Raw genomic sequence first — 26,034 nt, forward strand, 5'->3', positions numbered from 1 at the left:
GGAAGTGTAAAATCAGGTGATCAGTAATAAAAACACGTGGTGGTATGGTACTTTTGTGAGACATTTTAGCGAAGGTTATCTATATCATTGACAATTACTACTAACAATGGAAGGCTATAAACCACTCAAAGGAAGTTTATATGGAAGTTTTGGCTTTAAATTGGATGCGAAAGGAATCTTAACAGACAAAAGCATAGTTTACTGTTTCCATTGCGAACAGAGTTTTTCCTACCACCGCAGCAAAACAAGCTTGCAATACCATTTGCGAAAAAAACATCCTCTTGTCACTAAAGCTAAACCTAGTGATGATGTAGAGTCAGACTCGGAAATCACAGGTATTTTTGCATGATCATATACATTCATTTGGTCAAAATTGTATTTGGTTATTTGAATGTTTCTCGTTTTTCTCAGCGCATGCACTTTTGACTATAACCCAAAGTGTTTGATCAGTTCCCGTTCAAAGGTCTCTAGTTTGATCGAGATGGCCTTATTTGAATCTACGGGCGCCGTAATGTTATTTAGCTATTCAGATAGAGTTCCGATATTTGTGATACATTTAAAAAAAGAAAAAAAAATATATAATAATCAAATTATTCTGGACTCGAGATAATTAGTAGTTGGATATAGTCGTTCATCTCAGGTGAAATATACCATTATCAAAGATCATTGGACCTTAGTCTGAACTGACAGACAGGCCAGGTACAAAGGGACCTCTAACTCTTTGGAGAAAATATTTCTGTCAGGAGAACATCTTGAGATCCTTAGTCATGTTTTGAGATAGAAAAGGAAATCAACATGCATGCCAAACATGATGGTGTATCATACAATTAGTGCATGTTTTCTGTGCCCATTTTAATTAGCTGTTATTGCCAAAGTAGTTAAATGGCAATTATTTTTCTACATCTTAATATTTGGGAGCTATGTAAAAAGTCACAGATTGACCTAACATTGAACAAATGTGTATTTATCTTGCATTCCAGTGATCTCTGACAACTCTAACATGGATTTCCGAGGGTACCCGTTGTGCAGCAGTCTGGGACCAAATTTGAGGAGAAGGGGGGATCGGGGAGCATCAGGACTGGTTCTGGATAGACGCAAGTCTACAGTTTGGAATTACTATATCCAGCTTAATGAGATGTATGTTGAGTGTAATATATGCAAGAGACAGTTGTCTTTTCACAACAGCACTACGACTATGAGGGAGCACCTTGTCCGCAAACATAATATACGCGACAATGGGCCACCTGTACTCCATAACACAGTGGTGGCCTTGGCCCCGATTCCAGCTACATCACTTCAGCCAATGGCCCAGCCCAGATTCCCCTGCAACATCTCCACTACATCTACTACTGCCAACACATGCATGTTCCAGCCAGATTTGCACGTAGTTGTAAAAGAGGAGCAGCAGGATGCTGGCTTATCTCCTGAACAAGGGACGGCCAAACGTGCACGAATCACATGTGCTCCCCAAGATGTAGGATGCGGTGCCAATGCAAACCCTGTCTGCAGCCGAGATTTGGAACCGTCAAATTCAAATACTGGATTACTATACAGTGAGAACAACCACTTTGGTGATAGCAATCGCAGTGGCACTTGTATCAAGGAATCCAATGATAAGCGAACTGGGTTCCTGACTGACCTAATATTAGAAGTGGTGTACAGGGACTTGCAGCCACTGTCTGTGGTGGATGAGAGGGGATTTCGTCTTCTATTGAGCTGCTTAGAACCACAATACCCAGTGCCGTCTCCCTCTCAGCTCGGCAGCCTTATTTGGCATCGCTATGATGTTCTTAAACGGCAACTGCAGCAGTGTCTTCAGTCTGGCCTGGCAACACGTGGCATAACACTTTGCACTGAATACTGGAGGTCAGTAGCAGGTTGTGAGGTGGGAGCAAGCGGCCGGCTGTTCTTAACTGTAAGTGCACATTTTATTGACAAAGACTGGCGCTTGGCCCGTTGTGTGCTGCAGACCCGTCCCATGACCGTTATCAGAGAGAGGGCTTGTGGAAGTGGGTTCACTCAATTTGGTGACACCCTAAAGGCAGTTCTCTCCGACTTCCATCTCCCCCAGAGCTCTGTTTTCTGTGTTGTGCACGATACTCCCAGGATCTCAGAGGCCAGAGGGACTGCGAATATGGGACTTCAGAAAGAATATCAAATTGCTGGACCAGGCCAATCGCCTCAGGATCTCCCAGAGAGCTGGGTAGCATTACACTGTGCAGGGGAAGCCCTCAAACTCTGCATCCAGGAAGGACTATGGATGGAACCTGTCAGACAGGCTCTTTCTGAGGCCCGCAGGATTATTTCACATTTCCAGCATGACACACCTGCTGCTGCCGCTCTGATCCACAAAGCAGAAGCTGCTAATAAAGCCGGTGCTTGTCTGGCGCTGGATGACCCAGGGCGCTGGGCAACTACTATCGACATGTGTGAGAGTCTGCTAGGGCTGAAATGGGTGGTGAGCTCCGTTCTAGAGGAGCAGAAAGCTGCTCCAAATTTAGTGGACCACCAGTGGCGTCTCCTCCAGGAGCTGGTGCCAGTTCTTAAGACCATGCGCATCGCTGCCTCCTTTTTGAGTGAGGACATAAATGTGTCCATCTCCGCCCTTATGCCGTGCCTGCATGGCGTATTCCGTGTCCTAAGGCAACACATCGCAGAGAGCAGCTGCCCTGTGGCTCGAGGAGTCATGGAGACCGTGCAGTCAGGAATGGAGCGACAGTGGAGACTGGGTGAAGAGGAGGCCTTACTGGACAGCCCTGCCGTCCTCTCCTCATTCCTGGACCCGAGGTTTAAGGAGCTGCGTTTCCTCAGCCCACATGCACGTAGTAAGCTGCACGACAAGGTTAAAGAACTGTTATCTGCTCAAGCGCAAATAGAGGCAGAGGAAATAAGCAGAGAGCGTGATAAAGGAGGTGATGATGAGAAGGGCGAAGAGGGAAGGGAAAGGGGAGTGACTAATATGAGATTGATTAACTCTCAGTCAACAATCGTTCATCTGCAGCCCCCTTCCTATAATCAAGTGAGCCCAGTGGCCAAAACCATGTACGACATACTGCTAGGAGAGGATCCCACTGAGCGAATGCCTGAGATCCACCAACAGCTGGAGAACTACATTGCAGAGCCGTTGTGCACACGTAGCCTGTCACCTCTCCACTGGTGGCGTTCTAAGGAGCATCGCTTCCCTGCCGTGGCCAGACTTGCCCGTACATTTCTGGCTATTCCTACTACGGCTGTGGCTGCAGACAGAGCTTTTGCTCCTAGAGAGACTACTGTTGCTCAACGCAGGGCCATTCTGGGGCCCCAGCATTTGGATCATATTCTTTTCCTTCATCAGAACAGTGACTATGTGGAGAAACTGATGGGAGGGTCTACGGGGCATGGAGAAAGGGGCAGTGACAGGAATGGAGCCAAGAAGACAAGAGAGACTCTGTATCAGTCTTTAGTGTCCTATGAGAGCAAGACTTGGTTGGGAGGGGAGGAGTTGTGAGCTTGTAGTCAGTCTAAATACCTTCCTTTATCATAGTAAGAACAGAGTTGTGGATATGCATACTCAACATAGGCCTGTGAGAAAATATCTATCCATTCCTGCCTAAGATTTAGCTGATTTCAACTCATCTAGGTAAAGAGTTGAAAAATCAATGACAAGGCAAACAAATAATGCAGCTATTGGGCTCAAAGCCACACTTGTGTGCCGTCTGTTTTTACATGTAAAAAAGTGTCTGGCCTACATATCTACATGTGAGCTGTGAATTTTCATCAGAAGTCGTTGTAAAGTGCTTTCAATGTGTACCATACCAAATAATATGTATCCTATATGTAAAGTTGTGAGGAGTTGTTGCACTTTGTCCTTGGTTTGCATGAAGTAAAAACACTGGTTCAGCAGAGAAGCTTGTACAATAATTGCAGAATGATGTTCATTTAGAAGTAAGAAATGTCTCAACACTATCCGTGAAGAACTGTAGCATTAAGGGAATGGTTAAACATTCAAACATTTTCAAACAAACAAAAGTATTTAACATTTATTTTAAAACAACACCTGAGTGAGACAAATGTAACTTTCATCAACACTCTCACAATAGAGGAAATACCACTTAGGTGAACAAAAATATATACGCAACATGTAAAGTGTTGGTCCCATGTTTCATGAGTAGAAAAAAAATCCCAGAAATGTTCCATATGCACAAAAAGCTTATTTATTTATTTCAATAGACGGATTTCCTTATATGAACTGTAACTTTTTAAATTCATGTTGCGTTTTATATTTTTGTTCAGTGTAATTTGAGTCCCGGATTTATGTTTTCTATGTTACGCATAGTCTATGAGACCAGTCTGCCAAACTAACTGGCCTGACTGGCTGATGAATTGCATAGGCATACTTGCTTTCCTATTAGTCTTCTGGTTTGGCACAAGGGCTGCCAATTTTTTACAATTATTATTATTCAATTTTTTTGACCCTTTTTTTCCCCATCCAATTTCGTGATTACAATCTTGTCTCATCGCTGCAACTCCCCAACGGTAGAGGGAGAGGGGAAGGTCGAGTCATGCATCCTCCGAAACATGACCCGCCAATCTGCGCCTCTTAACACCCGCTCGCTTAACCCGGAAGCCAGACGCACCAATGTGTCGGAGGAAACACCGTTCAACTGACAACCGGTGTCAGCTTGCAGACACCCAGCCTGCCATTAGAAGTCGCTAGAGCCAAGTAAAGCCCCCCGGCCAAACCCTCTCCTAACCCAGACGATACTGGGCCAATTGTGCGCCGCCCTATGGGACTCCCGGTCACGGGCGGTAATGACACAGCCTGGGATCGAACCTCAGGCTGTAGTGATGCAGCAACACTGCGATTCAGTGCCTTAGACCGCTGCGCCATTTGGGAGGCCAGGGCTGCCAATTTTTATCGGTACCATGTGTGTCCGAGCTTTTTTTTTTTTTATGTCCGAGCTTTTCTTATTCGCCTTCTCAGTAGAAAATTGCATTGTTTCACTCCTCCACCGAATCCCAATTGATATGACTGTGTTCGGTGCACTTGAACAGCTGTGGTCAACACCCATCTCCACCCTCTGAGCATGTCCCCGAGGCAGCATCGGCTCAGGCAGCTCACGCCACTGTGTTCTATTCACAATTTCCAGCTCATTCTTTGCAATCACTACTTTTCACATTCTTCTACAGCAGAATAATAGACTTACCAACACTTCAAGGACCTTTATTTGTTCTATATTACTCCACCATCATGTCTAGTGGGGGGCTGAAGGACAGAAATGCTGAAACGCTGGAGGATGTAAACGCAGTCACAAAAGAGCTCAAGTATCTTTACTATAAGAGGCTGCTTCCCATAGAGAAGCAATATGGCTTCCAACACTTTCACTCTCCCAGCTTTGAGGATGCCGATTTTGACAACAAACCGATGGTGCTGGTGATGGGTCAATACTCGACAGGGAAGACTACTTTTATCAGGTGACTAAGTTATTTAATCTATTATAATGGCTCACGGGCCTATGGCACAGATACAATATTTGCCATACAAATGTCTTTCTTTTATATGGTGTATGTATGTATATTGCTTATTTATCTCTGTGTGTGTGTGATAAAGATATCTCCTTGAGCAAGACTTTCCAGGTAGCCGTGTTGGTCCAGAGCCCACCACAGACAGCTTCACTGCCATCATGCATGGGGAGGTAGAACAACTAATCCCAGGCAATGCTCTGTCAGTAGACCACAAAAAGCCCTTTCGCCACCTCAATTCTTTTGGAAATACCTTCCTGAACAGGTAAGAGGACATCAGGGCAAAGTTAGTGGTTGTTGGCAAAATAAATGTTTTAATTGAGGTGCAGGGACAGGAAATATAACCATGCCAACAAAGCAAATCAAGGAGTGGATGGAAAACTGAGAATAGGGAAAGGGGGGGACATGAGAAATGAAAAAGTGAGCTGCATTAACTTTAGTGCTACCAAAGAGGACAAGCTTGGAAATGTTATTTAGAATTTCAATTTCAACACATACTGCATCTTCTGTGATGTTTGAAAAACATGCAAAGTTTGATGCAGTCAGTCAAATTCTTGTTTTCTCTTTCCCCAAGATTCCAGTGTGCCCTGCTTCCAAATCAGGTCCTGGAGAGTATCAGCATTATTGACACACCAGGCATCTTATCTTCGGCTAAGAAGAGAATGAGTCGAGGTCAGATGCAAGAAAGATAAATTGAATGGGGGATGGAGAAGTCCTACTGTCCTAATATATTATCTCAAATCAATTGTTTGAATTGAAAAACTTTTCAGCAGTCCATGTATTCTGCGTATACCTTACCCTGATGGAATTTTGACTTATAAGACGGGTGTTGATTTAAAAAACAATAATAATCATTTGGAGGGTGCTTATATTTGTACAAGTGTGTTTAATACACTTGTGAATTGGAATAGTTTTTGGGGGATATCCCAACTCTCCCTGAGACACCCTCGGTCCTCAGAGAGAGGGTGGGGTCTTGATTTGAAGCAGAATGTATGATGTCAAATTATTGTATGGGATGGGAGGACTCTGCAGATTATTTTTACTCTGGAGATATTCATCCAAGGGTGGAGCTGCTAACAGCCGCTCAATCAAATGAAATATTTTAGGTCCACTGGGATTATGCATGTTGACCTAATTCATAGAGTTATTAAATTTCACTGTTCCACTTCTTTTAATGGATTCATACAACTTCTGTGCTGTTCTTTTTTAATTTAGGATATGATTTCCCAGCAGTGCTGCGCTGGTTTGCAGAACGTGTGGACCACATCATCCTTCTGTTTGATGCACATAAACTGGAGTTCTCTGATGAGCTCACACGTGCCTTTGGGGCTCTGTGTGGCTATGAAGACAAGCTGCGTGTGGTACTGAATAAAGCAGACAGGGTCGACTCTCAACAGTTGATGCGAGTGTATGGTGCTCTCATGTGGTCACTGGGGAAGGTGTTTCAAACCCCTGAAATACTCCGGGTTTACATCGTCTCCCTCTGGTCACAGCCACGTCTGTTGTCTGACCACTGTCAACTGCTGGAGCTTGAGGAACTGGATCTTTTGGAGGATATCCGGAACCTGCCTCGAAATGCTGCCGTACGGAAACTTAATGACCTAGTTAAGAGGGCACGCCTAGTTAGGGTGAGGCACGTTTATTGTCTATATTCATTTGATATAATTGTTTATAAATAAACATAAGTGTATATTTGGAGAGCATTTGCACAGGCATGAATCTATAAAAATGACGGACTCTTTTGAAACCAAGGTTAAGTGCTTCCCATCTTTGTCCTCCTCACTCTAGGCCCATGCACATATCATTAGCCATCTCAAGCAGGAGATGCCCACAGTTTTCTGCAAGGAGAGCAAGAAGCAGAACCTGATCTATGAGCTTCCTCTCATCTTTTCCAAGATTCAACAGCAACAGCGAGTACCAGCTGGTGACTTCCCTGACTGTGCCAAGATGCAGGTCTGCTACCCTCCCAATTTTGTTGCATGCATATTTGGTTGGATTACCTATTCCGTTTGTCCAAGAACTCATAATTAGAGTCCTATGTTTTGTGCAGTCATAATGTGACATAGTAAGATTTTATCCTGTATTTTAAGCCATCCAGAAATAAGAATTACACAAAAAAATGTAAGCAATTGTCTGACGATGGCTCTGTACCAAAAGGGAAGAATTTTTGGAAAAAGCTTAAAATAAAGGTTCAAATCCAGTCACGTCACATGATTGCACAAAACACAGGGTCCTACTCATAATGGTTATTTATTACAGGAAACAGAAAGCTCTCAGGATCAGTACAACTTCTAGAAAATCAGACCAGTTGATTATCACTTACTCAAAATCATGCTCGTATGACTTTCCTGCTTTTTTCTGTTCTCAGGAACGACTAATGGGTCAAGATTTCACAAAGTTCAAGACACTCAAGCCCAGCCTAATGGCTTCCTTGGACAAGTTACTGTCCAATGACATTGCAAAGCTGATGCCTTTACTACATCAACAGGATCTGAAGAAGGCTTCCCTGCCAGGGATTCCGGATGGAACCTTCTTGGAAACTGGCAGGTCTCTCTTTGAGCAAGTTACAAAGAGTGGAGAAAGCAGGGAAATACAGAAGGATGAATGGGTGGTGACAAAAGATAAACAAAAATATGATGAGATATTCTACAATCTCTGTCCAAATGAGGGCAAACTGAGCGGTACTAAGGCCAAGGAGTGGATGGTCAGCACCCACCTGCCAAACTCAGTACTTGGCCATATCTGGAGGCTTTCTGATGTGGACTGTGATGGCATGCTGGATGATGAGGAGTTTGCCCTAGCCATCCACCTCATTGAGGCCAAGCTGGAGGGCCATGGGCTCCCAGGAGAGCTGCCTGCCCACCTGGTGCCACCTTCGAAACGTTTGCATAAAGGATTAGCTGTTTAGGTTAGTCTGGCAGGTTGAACAGGAGCCTATGATAGGCTGGGCAAAGCAAAACTAGAGAACATCAAATAATGCAATCAAAAACAACAACCCTTTTGAATGAAGAGAAATAATTAATTAAACAAAACATTTGTTCCTAGAAAAGATGACTGGACAGGATAGATTTCCAACAACTTGGTCATGTCAGTCATGTCATTGATTTTCCCTGGGAAACCACAATCCTGGCAGGATTTTCCTTCCAAATTATGTACTGTCTACAAACACTACGCATTTATATTGTGGATGCTGACACTGGTTCACTCCAATAGATCGCTAGATTGTGAATTGGACTCGTTCTGTCATTTCCTGATTTCTTGTTTTGATTATATGTATATTTCTATTGTATTTTAAGAAATACAAATCACTACAAGTGAATTGCCAGTGACAACAATTTCACCGAAATGCAAGTTACTCAAAATAATCAGAAAAAGGTCAGGGGTTACAATTGTATAAAACTATGATAGAGTTGTAAGAATACATTGTTATGTCATTGACTAATTCTAGAGATTTTATTACATTTGGGGACAGATTTCAAATATTTGTTTTTGTGTATGTAAAATTGACGAGAGAGAATTAAGAAATGAACAACTAATTCAGTAGCTTGTTTTCATTTGAATAATATATTACATCTTTCATTGTAAATACATGGGTCTTATTAATGAGAAAGCACATGTAATTACTTAACTCGCTCCAAAGTAACTTCAGTCGTACTCACAAAACGTGTATAGTAGTTTCCCCTTTTTTTAAATCACAAAACATGCTATTAAAAGTTATTACAATGGTATAGTTTGTGCAATATTTTAAAGTGAATTTGTTTTACTTCATTTGAAATACAACATTTGTGAGGGAGCAACCAAGCTTTCTTCCATAAAATGTCAGTAATATGTCTACATTCCAGAAAAATTTCCCCCGAGAGAGATCTTGTTCTTGGAATGTAAACGTTACCTTAATAAATTTCTTATCCAGCTGGGGGCAACCATACAACATAAATTGTGCCTCTGTCTTGACATGTTCTACAAAACACAAATTAGTTTTAATTGAGTAAATCCTGAAGGTATTGCTTTGCATGTAGAATTAAATTATTTAATGTAATGAGAAGTTATGTTTCTAAGAACATTCTATAAGAGAGTATATTCCCGTTATCAAGCAAAAATATAATGGTTATTTCAAATCACTTAGGGAAGAATAAAGACTTGTTTTTAACAATATCTTTGTTGAAGAAGTGTTTTGTGGCGGGAGAAGATGTGGACATTACGCATTTTCCAGGCTAAAAGGGCTTCGTCCTCGAAAGTCTAGTGGTCACGTGAATGCAACGATGACGTGGTTGGAAGGTCGAATTTCCCAACCAAACCATTTGATGCAAGCTTTTAGGGGTAGACAAAATTGACTGTTTTATATATTTACTTATGTGAATAAATCTATGTATGAAAACGTTATGTATATGCATAGAAATAATCAAGACTAGAACATGCACTTATTCTTGCCATACTTGTTTTCATGTGAAGTATTTTGGTAAAGCTAAAAACACATCTCTCCTCCTTGGTAAAGATGTGTTCTCCTGTGTGAACGGGGGACCTCATGAAGATGATTCGTGGGTCGCTCCGCCTTATTTATTTCATAACAACGTCAAATATCAAGGAAATAGCCTTACACCGACAACTCTTTTGCAACTACTACCTCTCTCAGAGAAGGGCTGCAGCGACTTGCGATATGGGAGTCAAAGTTCATATCATCTACTGGTAGGTTGCTATTTTTACTACTGCTGACGGTACAGTTTATCCTCCAGGCAGGGGTTTATTTAGGTAACATTACCGCTTGGTTGCGTTTGAAAATTGCCAGATTGATTGTTAGGTAGGGAGCAGTCCTAGGCCTTCACCCAAATTTGTGGTTCTCTGAAAATGAGTTGCTGTAGCTATTTGCTTATAAAGTTGCATAGACACAGTGAAATGAAAGCATGTTTGTTTGACACAGTGTTGCTAATCCTCTCTGTTTCTTATGCCTAGCGGTGGATGAGGGTACAGGCCCAAGGTACGTGTCCATTAAATGTACATGTACTAGTCCATTTTTTTAATCAAATTGTATCTTTTGATTTAATCATTCTTTCTACATCTGAGTGATATTTATGCTTTAAATTTTAGTTCACCAGACTCAAGACACAGCTTGAGGATGAATTCCCAGGTGATCTTGAGATTGTGAGTCATTTTAAGTAGCCTAAAGAGTAGAAAATTGCAGATGAATGTTACCAGATGTTTGTTTCAAGTTACTATAATGACACCCCTCTTTCTCTCACACATCCTTTCTATCTATCACTCACTCACCAGACTGGTGAAAGCACACCTTCAACCTCTGGGTGGTTCGAGGTGGAGGTGAATGGCAAGTTGGTCCACTCAAAGAAGGTACAGTATCAAACAGTGGAACTTGTTTCTTCACCCAACAAAACATGTGTGCACAGTATGATTTAATACAATATTTTAAAAATACAAACATTTGCTTTCTGCAGGAGGGGTCAGGCTTTGTGGACAACGAGCAGAAAATGTCAACATTGGTTGATGCAATTGATAAGGTGTTGGGGAAATAAGAGTGCTGATTGTGGAGGTATGAACCACAGGAGGTTGGTGGCACCGTAATTGGGGAGGACGGGCTCATGGTAGTGGCTGGAGCGGAATAGGTGGAATGTTACAAAATAAATACATCTAACACATGGTTTCCACGATTGTTACACAATGTAATTTTTTTATATTACTTTGGCTTCTTTCTTGTACACTGTTACTGGTAGCAGCATACATCCATTTCAGTGTACATTTTCTTAATTTTAATCATTTTCTCTTTCCACAGTCTGTTTGTCATCTCCTTGACATTGCATAATGATGGTGGTGCTCCAATTGTCAAAGACATGGGTGCTGCTTGATGAAACCTGCTCTGCCAGGGAGGTGCCCTGCAGATTCCTTCAACTCCTACAGTGGCACTGCTTTTGTAAGATGGAGGGTGATACAAAGGGAGAATATACTGTTTATTTGTAATTGAAACATAACATTTTAATTGAGCTTCTTACATTGTTCCATTATTTTTACTTTTAGGCATGGTCAAGCTTTAAAACATTTAACATTGTATGTATCTTTCCAAATGTTGATGCGACTATGAAATGCAAGTTCTTAACTTATCTTTTGTTTATATGTCAACTTTCTTCTCTTAGTTTGTCTGTATTTTAAAAAGGCCTGACGTTTTGATTAAACAAGGAAAGGAAGACGCAACACCTTGACAGAATAGAAATGCATATTGCAATGTCCAGTAGACTAGTGAGTGACAGTGACACCCTTGGTAGACATGCCTCATGGAAAGTTATAGAGCTGCACTGTCTGGTTCTTGAGTGTCTTTTCCATGACAGATAAATAGGATACATTTTCATCTTAAACAGCATCTACTTAGTGTAAGAACAAGACGGTTAACCATTTAGTGTTACACATTCATTTGGGGTTTTATACACATTTCTATAAACATTACAGTAGTTTTAATCTACATTCAAGATTGGTGTTACATGTATCTTCTTTTAAACTAGATCATGTATAATGAAAGTTGAAACTGAAATATTTGTCAAATGTGATATCTGAGACAGGCAGCCTGTAGGCATGTGAAACATGATCCCCTTGCCTAGGTATGGTAGATACCAGTAGGTTGTGTACTTGTTAGAGGAAGAGTATACTAAGTGTACAAAACATTAAGGACACCTTCCTAATATTGACTCCAATGCTTCCCGCAGTTGTGGTAAGTTGGCTGAGTGTCCTTTGGGTTTTGGACCATTCTTGGTACACACGGGAAGCTGTTGAGTGTGAAAAATTGAGCAGCGTTGCAGTTCTTGACACAAACCGGTGCGCCTGGCACCTACTACCATATCGCTTTCAAAGGCACTTCAATCTTTTGTCTTCCCCATTCACCCTCTGAATAGCACACACACAATCTGTCTCATGTCTTAAATATTTTTATATTTTTTACCTGTCTCCCCTTCATCTACACTGATTTGAAATGGATTTAACAAGTGACATCAATAAGGGATCATAGCTTTCACCTGGATTCACCTGGTTAGGCTTTGTCCTGGAAAGAGCAGGTGTCCTTAATGTTTTGTACACTGTATAATTGTCCCTACCAAGATGGCACATGTCCAGACACATTCTAATTTTCACATGTCTTTCCATCAACAGAAACTTCTGTGATATTTCATTATAAATGTGATTCTTCAAGGTCCTATGATGTAATCTTCTAGATCCAACCCCTCAATAAAAGTTAGGTTTTCATTAGTCATTCTGAATATTAGTTCAGGATACCAAAATCAGTTAACATCTGTTTTCAAAATGGTATATCACTACACCTTCAGAGTGAAGCTGGTAAAAGGCAGAAATTAGCATTATGCAGATAGAGACAGTGGCAGATGTAAGTGTCCCTATGTGAAGGATTGCCATCTGGTTCATTCTCAACAGTAACAGCAGAGATACTGTATATAGTGATGAGATGGTCTTGTCTCCGCCCTAACAATGGGAGTTGCTCTGCTTGACAGATAAGCAGAATCACTGTATTCCCACGTGGACAGATTTTGACGGGAGTGTACCCTCTCGCTTCGCCTCTTCCTCCCTGGTAACCGCCTCCAATTAAGGTAGAACAACCTATGCATTTGATGCATTAAAGCAGTGGTTCCCAACCAGGGATACTAGGACTTGAGTACTTGAGAAGACTCATGAGACCATAGGCTTACTGGTAAAATGCACATGAGTGGGTACTTCAGGGGGACTCCGGGCAGAGCAAAATTAAATTGGTGGTACAGTAACCGAAAACGTTTTGGAACCACTTCATTAAAGTGGCAATATGTGAATGCTACATACATTTTCTGACTTTTAAATTAATTCTATATATTGATTCTTGAAAAATACATAAAACTAAGCCTCATGAGCTTAGTTCAACTGTCACACTCCATCAGAACCCAAAACATAAGCTTGTTTTTCTCCATTGTAAACAATGTCATTCTAAAAAACACTAGCTTCAAAACATTATTAAAACTATCCTGTCCTTCATCTATAGCCCTGTCTATGAATTTGATAAGCCATTTAGCCAAAAAGGTGGCGGGGAACCAATTTGTTTGAACTCCAGATTCCCCTTTAACGTACATTGAAATTATATTAAACAGCAAAGGTCAAGAAGAACATAAGCAATTTTATTTGTATTTATTTAACCAGGAAGGGCTCATTGAAATTTAGATAGGCAGCACCAAGTCATTACACAATTACAGACAGATAATCTAGTAAAAAACCATAGCATTCACAACAGTATTACAAAATCATAAAACAGCCAATTAAAAATATTGACAGGTCAGGGAATCAACCTCAAAATCCTTCATCAATAATTTAAAAACACCAATCAGGACAAGTTATTCCAGTTTAAAAGTATTTTGTAAGGCGTTCCAAGACGATGGCGCAGAGTACATAAAAGCCCTTTTACCAAATTTAGCTCGGACATTTGGAACAGTTAGAAGGATAAAGTCCTGTGGACGAGAGAGTACGCACCACATTTCTGAACAATAAAAATGCCCAAATAAAATTGTAGTAAACCCAAAATGGCTTTGTAAATAAAAGTATACCAGTGACTGAGCCTACGAGTGACTAGAGAAGGCCAGCCAACCCTGGTATATAAAGTGCAGAGGTGTGTAAGGATTTTGCAGTTTAAAATAAATCGCAATGCTCCATGGTAAAGGGTATCAATTGATCTCAAAAACTGAGCGGAAGCTTTCATATAAAATATCCCCAGACCTAGTATAGGCATAAATGTAGCTGATACTAGCCTCCTGGCTTCAGAACAGGTAGATCTGTGGGTGCACTGACAATGTGACATTTGCAGTTGTGTGATATTTTAATACTGAACACATCACCTCGCTGGACAAGGGAGATATAGTGCACTAGATACAAGAACGTGTCCAACTGTTTGCACATGATAGACACATGTACTTTCCCAGGGGTGAGTTCAGTTCGATTCCTTTGAGGTATGTTTGCTCCCTTTCTATGGTGTGGCCTGGTCAATATGGGCGTGACCATTTTTGAAATCTCTAAACTCCTGTAGCACACCGTAACACAATCGCCCTCTGGGCCACCATAACCACAACGTTCTTCAACTGGTTGTTCAGTACACTACCAACTCCATTGAATTTAACGTTGCACACCGTTCTGTTGTACTAAACATACCCCAGGTGAGTCACTGACTGCTCATGTTCAAGTAAAAGTAAGCGCATGTTCTAGGAATGACTGCCATCTGGGTTATTCTCAACAGTAAAATAAGTGCCTCTGACCTTTTGTCTTTAAAGGAGTGTTGTATTTGAGAGTAACCCAGATGGCAGTCATTCCCAGAACATGTGCTTACTTTCCCAGAACTCACTTGGGGTATGTTCAGTGCACAGAACGGTGTGCAACGTTTAATTCAATGGAGTTGGTACTGTACTGAATGACCAGTTAAAAGAAAGTTGTGGTTATGGTGGCCCAGAGGACTCCCGAGTGGCACAGCGGTCTAAGGCACTGCATCTCAGTGCAAAAGGTGTCACTACAGTCCCTGGTTTGAATCCAGGCTGTATCACACCCGGCCGTGATTGGGAGTCCCATATGGCACATAAGGCGGTAAACAATTGGCCCAGCGTCTTCCGGATTTGGCCGGGGTAGGCCGTCATTGTAAATTAGAATTTGTTCTTAACTGACTTGCCTAGTTAAATAAAGGTTAAATAAAAAAATCAACACATTTAAAATACATTGAGGCCAATAACATAATGAGCATGGAGCAGGTATATCTGATTTTGTTTCCCCCTAAGGATCGAGTCAATGGAAATTTCATATTGGCAGTGGTGGAAATGAGGGGGATTCAGGGAGTGAATTATTTCAGCATTCAGTTCGAACCCAGATTACCCTTTGTTGGGTTTTCTCAGTGAATCCAGTCCACCATTGGACAGGCCTATAAGTTACACTGAATAAGAACATTTTATATTTTCATTATTGTAGTGTACACAAGTACCGTGCAAATAATGTTTTTTGTAGCTTTTGTGGTTTCACTGGGCATTTACATGTATTTTATTATTTTTTGGCCCACCTCCACCCTCCACAATGGAAGGACAACTTCATTATTTAGAAATACTTTATAAAAAAAAGGGTGTTTCAGATAAAGAGTTAGTAGTGTGGGTCAAATATACAGCGCCTTCGGAAAGTATTCGGAATCCTTGACTTTTTCCACAGTTATAGCCTTATTCTAAAATTGATTCAATATATTTTCTCCGAAATCTACACACAATACCCCATATTGACAAAGGGAAACGTTTTTTGAAATTTCTGCACATTTATTATAAATAAAAAACAGATACCTTATTTACATAAGTATTCAGACCCTTTGCTCTGAGACTCAACATTCTGCAGCATTGAAGGTCCCCAAGAACACAGTGGCCTCCATTATTCTTAAATGGGAGAAGTTTGGAACCACCAAGACTCTTCCTAGAGCTGGTCGCCCGGCCAAACTGAGCAATCTGGGGAGAAGGGCCTTGGTCAGGGAGGTGACCAAGAACCCAACGGTAACTCTGACATAGTTCTAGAGTTCCTCTGTAGAGATGGGAGAAGGACAACCATCTCTGCAGCACTCCACCAATCAGGCCTTTATGGTAGAGTGGCCAAACGGAAGCCTCTCCTCAGTAAAAGGCGCATGACAGCCCACTTGGAGTTTGCCAAAAGGCACTTAAAGGACTCTCAGACCATGAGAAACAAGATTCTCTGGTCTGATGAAACAAAGGTTGAACTCTTTGGCCTGAATGCCAAGTGTCATGTCTGGAGGAAGCCTGGCTGCATCCCTACGGTGAAGCATGGTGGTGGCAGCATCATGCTGTTGGGATGTTTTTCAGCAGCAGGGACTGGGAGACTAGTCAGGATCAAGGCAAAGATGAACAGAGCAAAGTACAGAGAGATCCTTGATGAAAACCTGTTCCAGAGCGCTCAGGAACTCAGACTGGGGTGAACTTGAACCTGATCGAACATCTCTGGAGAGACCTGAAAATAGCTGTGCAGCAACACTCCCATCCAACCTGACAGAGCTTGAGAGGATCTGCAGAGAAGAATGTGAGATACTCCCCAAATACAGGTGTGCCAAGCTTGTAGCGTCATACCCATGAAGTCTCGATGCTGTAATCGCTGCCAAAGGTCTTCAACAAAATACTGAGTAAAGAGTCTGAATACTTATGTAAATGTGATATTTCAGTTTTTAATTGAATAAAGTAGCAAAAATGTTTTTAAAAACCCTGTTTTTGCTTTGTCATTATAGGTTATTGTGTGTAGATTGAGATAAAAACAACAACAATGTAATACATTTTAGAATAAGGCTGTAACGTAACAAATGTGGAAAAAGTCAAGGGGTCTGAATACTTTCTGAAGGCACTGTATATAAAAGCAAGTACACCAGGCACCAAATATGAGCTAGTATCTTCTTGATACCCACTCCCGTCACATAGCTCTTTACCCTCCCCATCCCACCATTCAACAGTACATACAACTGTTTATTATAGTGAAGAAGGTCAACTGCAACAAAAAGGAGAGAAAGAGCAGAAAGGTTGGGTAAGAATAAAAAAAGAGGAGCAAGCAAAAAAATAAATAAAGGAGAAGTCAAAACAGGACAAAACAAGAGATGACCAGACTGGAGAAGACAGGACAGAATGGAACGGAACGGGACAGGACAGTTAGCAGAGAGCTAATCATTAGGAAGGATGTGCCATATTTGATCTTGTCTGTGGTTGCCTGGGGGAATGTAGTATAGTATTGGTTCCCAGATTATGTTAAAGTCCTTCAGTTGTTATTTCGTTTTAAGGTGGATCTCTCCAGGGAGGCCAGGTCAGACAGTAAACTAAGCCAGTGTACGGTTGGAACATTGGATCTGGTTTTCCAGTTGAACAGTATCACTTTTTTTGCAGATTGTTAATGAAATGAATAGGAACAGTCTTTTGTCCTTGGGGATAGCAAAAACACAGGGGATGTCATCATCAGAGGAGTGCAGTATACAGAGTGATGGGGATCTTTGTCCCCATGTGCAGCTGCAAACCGTAGTCTGACTTTTTTATAGCGGTTTGGAGCAGTGGCTCCTTCCTTGCTGAGCGGCCTTTCAGGTTATGTCGATATAGGACTTGTTTTACTGTGGATATAGATACTTTTGTACCTGTTTCCTCCCGCATCTTCACAAGGTCCTTTGCTGTTGTTTTGGGATTGATTTGCACTTTTCACACCAAAGTACGTTCATCTCTAGGAGACAAGTTAGCAGAGAGCTAATCATTAGGAAGGATGTGCCATATTTGATCTTGTCTGTTGATTTGCACTTTTCACACCAAAGTACGTTCATCTCTAGGAGACAGAACGCGTCTCCTTCCAGAGTGGTATGACTACTGCGTGGTGTTTATACTTGCGTACTATTGTTTGTACAGATGAACGTGGTACCTTCAGGCATTTGAAAATTGCTCCCAAGGATGAACCAGACTTGTGGAGGTCTACAATATTTTTTTCTGAGGTCTTGGCTGATTTCTTTTGATTTTCCCATGATATCAAGCAAAGAGGCACTGAGTTTGAAGGTAGGCCTTGAAATACATCCACAGGTACACCTCCATTTGACTCAAATGATGTCAATTAGCCTATCAGAAGCTTCTACAGCCATGACATCATTTTCTGGAATTTTCCAAGCTGTTTAAAGTCACAGTCAACTTAGTATATGTAAACTTCTGACCCACTTCAATTGTGATACAGTGAATTATAGGTGAAATAATCTGTCTGTAAACAATTGTTGGAAAAATGACTTGTGTCATGCACAAATTAGATGTCCTAACCGACTTGCCAAAACTATAGTTTGTTAACAAGAAATTTGTGGAGTGGTTGAAAAACTTGTTTTAATGACTCTAACCTAAGTGTATTTAAACTTCCGACTTCAACTGTATGCACTAAAACCGAATTTCTTAAGTGCCAAGTTCAGGAAGGTCAGATTGACTGTCAGATGCCTTCTCTGCATCCAATGTCACTAATGCGGTAGGAATATCGGTTTGGGAAGCGAGATGCGGAGTGAAATTTGTTGGGAGTTAGCGCAGTATATATAGTAGTTTGGAATAAAATACTTTGAAGATGGAATTAATATTTTCATTATGGTTGCTAGATTAACGTTACCTTCAATGTTTTTAATAGAGTGGATTACCAATTTTTCCTTGAGTTCATGGTCATTTTGTTGCGTTCTCATAATTAAAGCCTCTGTTTCTGCAGAAATAATTAAATTAAATTCGAGTTAGGCCTGTAATAGTCGCTTATGAATATCATCGGTTTGAGTGGATGTGAAGAGGGTATCAAGCTCCTTGACAATTTTTGCAAATTCTACTTTTTTATTTTCCTTATTTTTCTTCTTTGCTGAGCAGAAAGATTTTTTTTCCTCTAAGTACAACTTTTGCAGTTTCCAAGAGTAGTGTCAGCATTCATTCAGCCGTGCTAGGATAGGGGGCAGCATTTGGAATTTTGGATGAAAAGCGTGCCCAAATTAAACTGCCTGCTACTCATGCCCAGAAGCTAAGATATGCATATTATTAGTAGATTTGGATAGAAAACACTCTGAAGTTTCTAAAACTGTTTGAATCATGTCTATGACTATAACAGAACTTATTTGGCAGGTGAAACCCTGAGGACAAACCATTCAGATTTTTTTTGAGGTCACTCTCTTTTCAATGGGATTTCATTGGGAATCCAGATTTCTAAGGGATCTCCTTGCAGTTCCTATCGCCTCCACTGGATGTCAACAGTCTTTAGAAATTGGTTGAGGTTTTTCCTTTGAGAAATGAAGAAGTAACACTGTTCAGAATGAGGCTCGAGGGAAGTGTACTCTTTGTTAGAGGCGCGTTGCACAGAAGCTCGCTACACTTTGTTTTCCTCTGGTATTGAACACAGATCATCCCGTCTTCAATTTTATCGATCATTTACGTAAAAAAATACCTAAAGTTGTATTACAAAAGTAGTTTGAAATGTTTGGACAAAGCTTACAGGTAACTTTTGTAGTCATGTTGCGCGAGTTGGAACCGGTGTTTTTCTGGATCAAACGCGCCAAATAAATTGACATTTTGGATATATATTGACAGAATTAATCGAACAAAAGGACCATTTGTGATGTTTATGGGACATATTGGAGTGCCAACAGAAGAAGCTCGTCAAAGGTAAGGCATGAATTATATCTTTATTTCTGCGTTTTGTGTCGAGCCGGGGGGGGGGGGGGGGGGGGGGGGTTCTGGGGTTGAAATATGATGGTCTGTGTTTTTTTTTGCTTGGGTGCTATTCTTAGATAATAGCATCGTTTGCTTTCGCCATATAGCATTTTTTTAAATCTGACACGTTGGCAAGATTCACAACAAGTGTAGCTTTAATGTGGTATATTGAATGTGTGATTTCATGAAAGTTACATTTTTATAGAAATGTATTTGAATTTGGCGCACTGCATTTTCACTGGATGTTGGCCAGTTGGGTCGCTAGCGTCCCACATATCCCAGAGAGGTTTTAAGCTCAATGAATTTGTTCCATTTCATATTAAAATGCGTATCGAATTTGGAATCTGATAGAAGCAAGGTGTTACATTTCCATATTGAAGGATGACGTTCGGAGTTGATAGTTAAGACAAGGCTGATCAATGCGTAATCGGAGGTGCTACTCGAATGAATTTGGGGTTTGGAAATTTGGGATTGCAAAAAATGCATTACAGATGAAAAGGTTTATACGGGATTACGTTTTATAATGAGGTGAGATACAGGTAAACTCTCTCTCGTCCGGATTGAAGAGGCGCCAAATATCCACCATACCTTGTTTTACCATGTAGCTGTTAATGGTTTCTGGAGCGCTTGTTGAATGCATGTGCGTACTGCCATGGGACTTGTCAGCTAGTGGATCAATAACAGCGTTAATGTCTCCTCCAACTAGAATTCTGGAGTTGGTAAAATCTTGTAAATGCTTTAAGATTAAATGGAAAAATTGAGGATAGTCAGTTTTGGGACCATATAAATTCAGCATGGTGTATGATTGATTGTTGATTGTACCATGAATTAAAATGAAGCACCCTAAACATATATTAGTTTAAATGGTGTTTCTTTGTTGATGAGGAGGGCGACCCCTCTGCTCTTGGTGTTAAAGGAAAAATAACACATTTGGCCAATCCACTTTATTTCTAATGTTTCATGTTCAAGATCAGTTAGATGTGTTTCTTGTAATAAACAAATATCTGATTCGACCAGACTGAGTGATGCCTTTTATTACTTTATTTGGTAACACTTTATAACCTTTCATGAATAAGCATTTATACACCATTAATAAGTATTTCATTATTTGTTAAAATGTATAAAGCATTTATAAAACCGCAAAATGGATTGTTCATGAAAGTTATTAAGTATTACACATTATTTGGCTAAAAGATATAGTCTATTTGTAAGTTATATAGCTAGGTCAATATGTATCATGTTGGTTTCTGAACTGGTTCTAATCTGGTTCAAAAAGAGAAACCTTCAGGACACCTGCTTAAACACACTCAAATTCTCACACATGATAAAACATCCACATGGTCAGAGGTTAAGTCTATTTAAGGAGACACCTGCACCCCTTCTGTCCAGACACCAACGAAGCAACCATGAAGGTGATGATCGCTCTGCTTCTGAGCACTTTGTGCTTTGAAGTCCTCAATGCCCAATGCCCAGAAGCCAATGCGTTGAAAGACGCAGATGGCGTGAAGCTTTGCGCACGTATGTTCGAGGACAGTCACTATTATTACGAGCAGAGTTGTGGGGGAGAGTACCTTGATGCTTACCCAGGTGAGGACGTCCCTATCATCCCATGGCGCTGGAACAACCGCATCTCTTCCTTGGTGGTGTCAAGGGGTTGCAGCCTTACTGTTTGGAAATACACCAAGAAGAGAGGAAGCAAATCTAAATTCGGTGCTGGAATCAAATATCGCCTCAAAGAAACGATGCAAGGTCTTTTCGGTGATTGGGAAAATGACATCTCTGGATACTACTGTGTGTGCTAGAGGCCAACATCATCACGTTCACCAGACACTTCTACCCATTCCTCTGAATTGTTATGCGCAATTAGCCTGAGGACGAGTTTAGAGATCATGCAAGAAGAGAGTCTGCCAACAGGAGAGTCTTCCAACAGAAGAGTCTGCCAACAGAAGAGTCTGCCAATTAAAACAGAGACTATGTTGAGTGCATGATAATGATATCCTGTGTCTGGAGAATAAATGTATTTCTGCAAATCATCTTTAGGCCTATGTGAATTTATTTCAGGGAAAATGTTTTGTCCAGTTCAGTTCATAATAGCAGGCCTTAAAACAAAGTACCCCTTTTAAAAATGTGTTGTGAATGTATTCATTGACTAAATGTTAAGGGTAATGGCCAGTCAGCATGTTATGGAGCGAAGAAAACAAGTTTAAAATGCACCAGAATAGTCTCAGGTATAATCTGAACAAGTTAGTGTCTGACAATGGGCCGTCATTATCGTCTGCAGAATTCATTCAGTTCAATGTGAAGTATAGATTTTAGCACAATATATAATAATGAAACATAATAATAGAGTTAATTTATATAGCAAAAAAAGTGCATGTAGTGCTTGGGCTGGAAAATGATCTTCAACAGAGGTTGGTGCCTCCCGGTCACATCCAACTCCGGTGGGCTGCACAAAGGCCTAGCCTAGAACAATTATATCATCAACAAGTGTACATAAACTGCTGTTATTTAACCTATAAACATCTCAATGACTCACCAGCTGCTTGGCCCTCTGTGGCAACTTCCATATGTAACGGATGTGAAATGGCTAGCTAGTTAGCGGGTACGCGCTAGTAGCATTTCAATCAGTTACGTCACTTGCTCTGAAACTTTAAGTAGGGTTGCCCCTTGCTCTGCAAGGGCCGCGGCCTTTGTGGAGCGATGGGTAACGATGCTTCGTGGGCGACCGTTGTTGATGTGTGCAGAAGGTCCCTGGTTCTCGCCCGGGTCGGGGCGAGGGGACGACGTAAAGTTATACTGTTACATTGGTGCCGTGACCCGGATCACTGGTTGCTGCGGAAAAGGAAGAGGTTGAAAGGGGGGTGAGTGTAACGGATGTGAAATGGCTAGCTAGTTAGCGGGTACGCGCTAGTAGCATTTCAATCAGTTACGTCACTTGCTCTGAAACTTTAAGTAGGGTTGCCCCTTGCTCTGCAAGGGCCGCGGCCTTTGTGGAGCGATGGGTAACGATGCTTCGTGGGCGACCGTTGTTGATGTGTGCAGAAGGTCCCTGGTTCTCGCCCGGGTCGGGGCGAGGGGACGACGTAAAGTTATACTGTTACACATACATGGTATGATATATCATTACACCATGGTCTAGACCCCTCAAATTTAAATCTGGACCTCGAAGCCACTTCCACTGCAATTTCTCATTGTTCCCCTCTTATCAAGGACTGATTTAGACTTGGAACACCAGGTGTGTGCAATTATTTATCAGGTAGAACAGAAGTCCAGAAGGCTCCGGACAGAGTTCAGTACCCCTGGTCTAGACTCTAGAGTAAAAGTTTGATAAAATAACATGAATTCAATAAAAAATCACCATTTAACAGAACACATTTCTGTGGGCAAACTATCCACCTGTGCCCCAGCAGAGAAAGGGTTAGTCTAGAAGGGCTAGCTTGTTGGGCTGGCTGGAGCCCCCTACTTGCAGTGAGACGACCAATTAATGCAGGAAAACACCTGCTAATGAGACGCTTGGCATTCAACTATGAGGCAGGCACTGTGCCCCCTGCTGTTGTCTGGCAACCCTGCAAGCCCTGCTGGAGATACTGACAATCCATGCAGTACTATGAGTTACTGGAAGCTTACTGTAACTGCCCTTTGAGAGATTTCACTTCACATTCTATATCAGACTGTCAGGATCCCTAGCCGCACAATGAATTATGATAATAGGCTAGCTATATGTATTAAACATTCCGTATTACACTCCATCAAGAGTATTTTAAGATAACGATGATATTCTCTCCCTTCAATCCCAACAGATAAAATGTGTCGAGTCTGATACGAAGCTTCCTCTCTTGTGTAATCTTGCAGGTACATATTTGTTGAGGGAGTATGTGGGAAAACAACCACTGGGCATATCTCTCATGACACCGGTCCTGCCTAAGGCTCTTGGTTACACGCAGATCACTGGCTTAAATAATTACATCCAATAAGCATTACCCAAATTTGCAAGAAAAATTATGAGAAAAAAAGTACAACCTTTACAACAAAATTACAATCTCTTTTTCCAAAGAACGATCTAGTTGTCTGAGGTAAACCGATCAAATTCTAGTCTAATTGATGACAAGCAAATGATAAAGAAAGGAAGGTCACACCCCACGTCGCCTGCTACTACTGTTGCATTGAGCCCAACATGGGGGTAGAAAGACAGCTAATTATAAGAGGAGGCAACCTATTCAAGCACTCCTCCCCATCTTACCCCCTAATCTCTCTCCATTTGGAACTCTAAGTGGGTGGAGTGTGCCTTGTTCAACTATCACACCTCAACTGTAGAGCCCTGGAACTACCAACCCGTCTGTCTTGTTTTTGTGGTAAGTGGCTAATTAGATTCTTTGAATTAGATTGTGCTGATGTTTATGTGTTGTAGTCCATAGTGACAGTGACATTGTGTTTTGGCAAATAAAACATACATTTTACTGTGTTCTGATATAGGCCAAAAATTATAAAGTTTTACATATTTTTTGTTGTACAGTCCATTAAAGTGTAGGTCATGTTATGTAAATGTTCATGTCAAAAACAAAACTAGTTTTCATCATCAGTTCATTCAGTTGTCTATGAAAGAAAAGTCTGAGAAAATAAACTGCAGTTAAGTTTGGATGTTTCACTGCCCTCTGAATGGGCATAGTGGGCAACAGTCATCAAGAGACAAACTGTGCCACATGATTACCAGCAACAAAATTGGGCATTGTATATGGAGTGATGAGAGAAGTGATTGTTATTTTCTTTATTCACATGCAATGCGTAAGAGAACGAATGCTACTTTTAATCATCACAAATACAGTACGATCCTCATTAAACGATAATAAGTGTTAAGCAAATTTAATTTACAAATAGATATACAGATACAGAGAAACAAGTGAGGTGCCCCCTGGGTAATGCTGCTGCCTATGCATGCCCCTCCCTGCACCTCTCCCTCTAAGGCCCTCACTGTAACACTTCCAGCTGAGACCCAGGCAGCAGAAGCAATAACAAGCACATGAAACCATTACACACTATCTCTTTGGCATGTATGCGTTGGCATGTATGTATGATGGAAAATGGCACTACGCGTGTAACTGATTTTAAGAAAATTGTGATTTTGACGATTCTTGTTAATTGCATTAAATTAATGCATAATCTACAAACAGTTGGACCAGGCTGAGGTACAGCGAGAGGAAGCAGGATGTCCAATAACATGGCTAAGATTGCAGATGCTCGCAAGACAGTGGAACAGCTGAAACTGGAGGTCAACATTGAAAGAATGATGGTGAGCAACGAATGGTTACAAGGCATAAGAGCTGGAGTACCAGTAGTAGATTATCTCTTCATGTTACCGAATAAGCTGTTGATTATCAATAACTACACTGTAAATAGAGCACATTGTCTTTTTCCCCACTCTCCAATCTTTTATCTTTGTCTTTATTAACCATGTTTTATATGTGCAGGTGTCTAAAGCAGCAGCTGATCTAATGGCCTTCTGTGAGGCTCATGCCAAGGAGGACCCGCTGGTGACACCAGTGCCATCCTCTGAGAACCCCTTTCGGGAGAAGAAATTCTTCTGTGCAATACTCTGATCCCCACACTTATAACCCCAAGTTTTGTGTCATTATTAGCAATAATTAATTGCCAGTTCTAAGGAATAAATCTGATAGTAACAGTGAAGAACAATTGAATATGTTGGTTTTGGTATGCCTAGTCAGGGTGATGATTTTGTATTTAAAAACCTGTATAGTAAATGCTTTAAATATTTATCTGTATTGATCTGATTGACTGAAATAAACATTATCGAATTTCATTTGAGTCTGGCATTTACACTGGCCTCTCCCTTCCAGCAAACACCTCCCTGAAAGTAAGAGATTACACATTAACTGAAATTGTGCCTAAGTCCTCCTAAAACCCCCAGCAATACTCTACTGTAAAATGCCTGACATCTGAGAGTTCTGTGACCCTTTTCAGAGGTTACACAACAGTGTTGAACAGGGCTGTTCAACTCCGGTCATGGAGGGTGAAGCCACTTCTGGTTTTTATCCTCTCCTTCTAATCAGGGACTAATTCAGACCTGGGATACCAGGTGAGTGCAATTAACTATCAGGTAGAAACAAAAAACAGAAGTGTTTCAGCCCTTCAGGACTGGATTTGAACAGTCCTGGTATAGAAAAGTCAAATTTCGGTTATTTTGAAATTGACAACAAAATAGCTACCTGCCTTCAGAAAGTACTCATACCCCTTGACTTATTCCACTTTGTTGTTACAGCCTGAATTAAACATTTATTAAATCAGGGGTTTTTCTCACCCA

At 41.1% G+C, this 26,034-nt stretch overlaps 5 protein-coding genes across 7 annotated transcripts; all 5 read left to right on the forward strand.

The window, feature by feature from the left end:
- The first annotated feature begins 3 nt into the window (after positions 1-3).
- On the forward strand, positions 4-3,887 carry si:dkeyp-117b8.4 (E3 SUMO-protein ligase ZBED1). 2 transcript variants are annotated; one of them, XM_055935401.1, is made up of 2 exons: positions 4-335; positions 981-3,887. In XM_055935401.1, exons 1-2 carry the CDS (start codon positions 107-109, stop codon positions 3,485-3,487), a joined length of 2,736 nt encoding a protein of 911 aa, XP_055791376.1. In that variant the 5' UTR covers positions 4-106; the 3' UTR covers positions 3,488-3,887. The 2 variants fall into 2 exon arrangements, with proteins under 2 accessions (XP_055791376.1, XP_055791377.1); XM_055935402.1 differs by lacking the exon at positions 4-335 and adding an exon at positions 416-699.
- An 80-nt stretch (positions 3,888-3,967) lies between these two features.
- On the forward strand, positions 3,968-9,654 carry ehd2a (EH-domain containing 2a). The gene is made up of 6 exons (XM_055935403.1): positions 3,968-5,454; positions 5,591-5,767; positions 6,077-6,174; positions 6,718-7,130; positions 7,291-7,455; positions 7,871-9,654. The coding sequence occupies exons 1-6, from the start codon at positions 5,231-5,233 to the stop codon at positions 8,408-8,410; spliced, it is 1,617 nt and encodes a 538-aa protein (XP_055791378.1). The 5' UTR covers positions 3,968-5,230; the 3' UTR covers positions 8,411-9,654.
- Positions 9,655-9,992: 338 nt separating this feature from the next.
- On the forward strand, positions 9,993-12,738 carry selenow1 (selenoprotein W, 1). Of its 2 annotated transcripts, none has more exons than XM_055935407.1 (6): positions 9,993-10,185; positions 10,450-10,474; positions 10,585-10,638; positions 10,768-10,842; positions 10,947-11,057; positions 11,282-12,738. In XM_055935407.1, the coding sequence occupies exons 1-5, from the start codon at positions 10,025-10,027 to the stop codon at positions 11,022-11,024; spliced, it is 393 nt and encodes a 130-aa protein (XP_055791382.1). In that variant the 5' UTR covers positions 9,993-10,024; the 3' UTR covers positions 11,025-11,057; positions 11,282-12,738. The 2 variants fall into 2 exon arrangements, with proteins under 2 accessions (XP_055791382.1, XP_055791381.1); XM_055935406.1 differs by having other exon boundaries at positions 9,994-10,185; positions 10,947-11,041.
- Positions 12,739-21,124: 8,386 nt separating this feature from the next.
- Positions 21,125-21,778, forward strand: LOC129863426 (syncollin-like). Its single transcript, XM_055935404.1, has one exon. It carries the CDS (start codon positions 21,125-21,127, stop codon positions 21,518-21,520), a length of 396 nt encoding a protein of 131 aa, XP_055791379.1. The 3' UTR covers positions 21,521-21,778.
- A 2,152-nt stretch (positions 21,779-23,930) lies between these two features.
- LOC129863428 (guanine nucleotide-binding protein G(I)/G(S)/G(O) subunit gamma-8-like) lies at positions 23,931-25,533 on the forward strand. Its single transcript, XM_055935408.1, has 3 exons — positions 23,931-24,070; positions 24,887-25,005; positions 25,184-25,533. Exons 2-3 carry the CDS (start codon positions 24,922-24,924, stop codon positions 25,310-25,312), a joined length of 213 nt encoding a protein of 70 aa, XP_055791383.1. The 5' UTR covers positions 23,931-24,070; positions 24,887-24,921; the 3' UTR covers positions 25,313-25,533.
- The last annotated feature ends 501 nt before the right edge of the window (positions 25,534-26,034 follow it).

Source organism: Salvelinus fontinalis, chromosome 10, assembly GCF_029448725.1.
Source record: "Salvelinus fontinalis isolate EN_2023a chromosome 10, ASM2944872v1, whole genome shotgun sequence".
Taxonomy (NCBI): Eukaryota; Metazoa; Chordata; class Actinopteri; order Salmoniformes; family Salmonidae; genus Salvelinus; species Salvelinus fontinalis.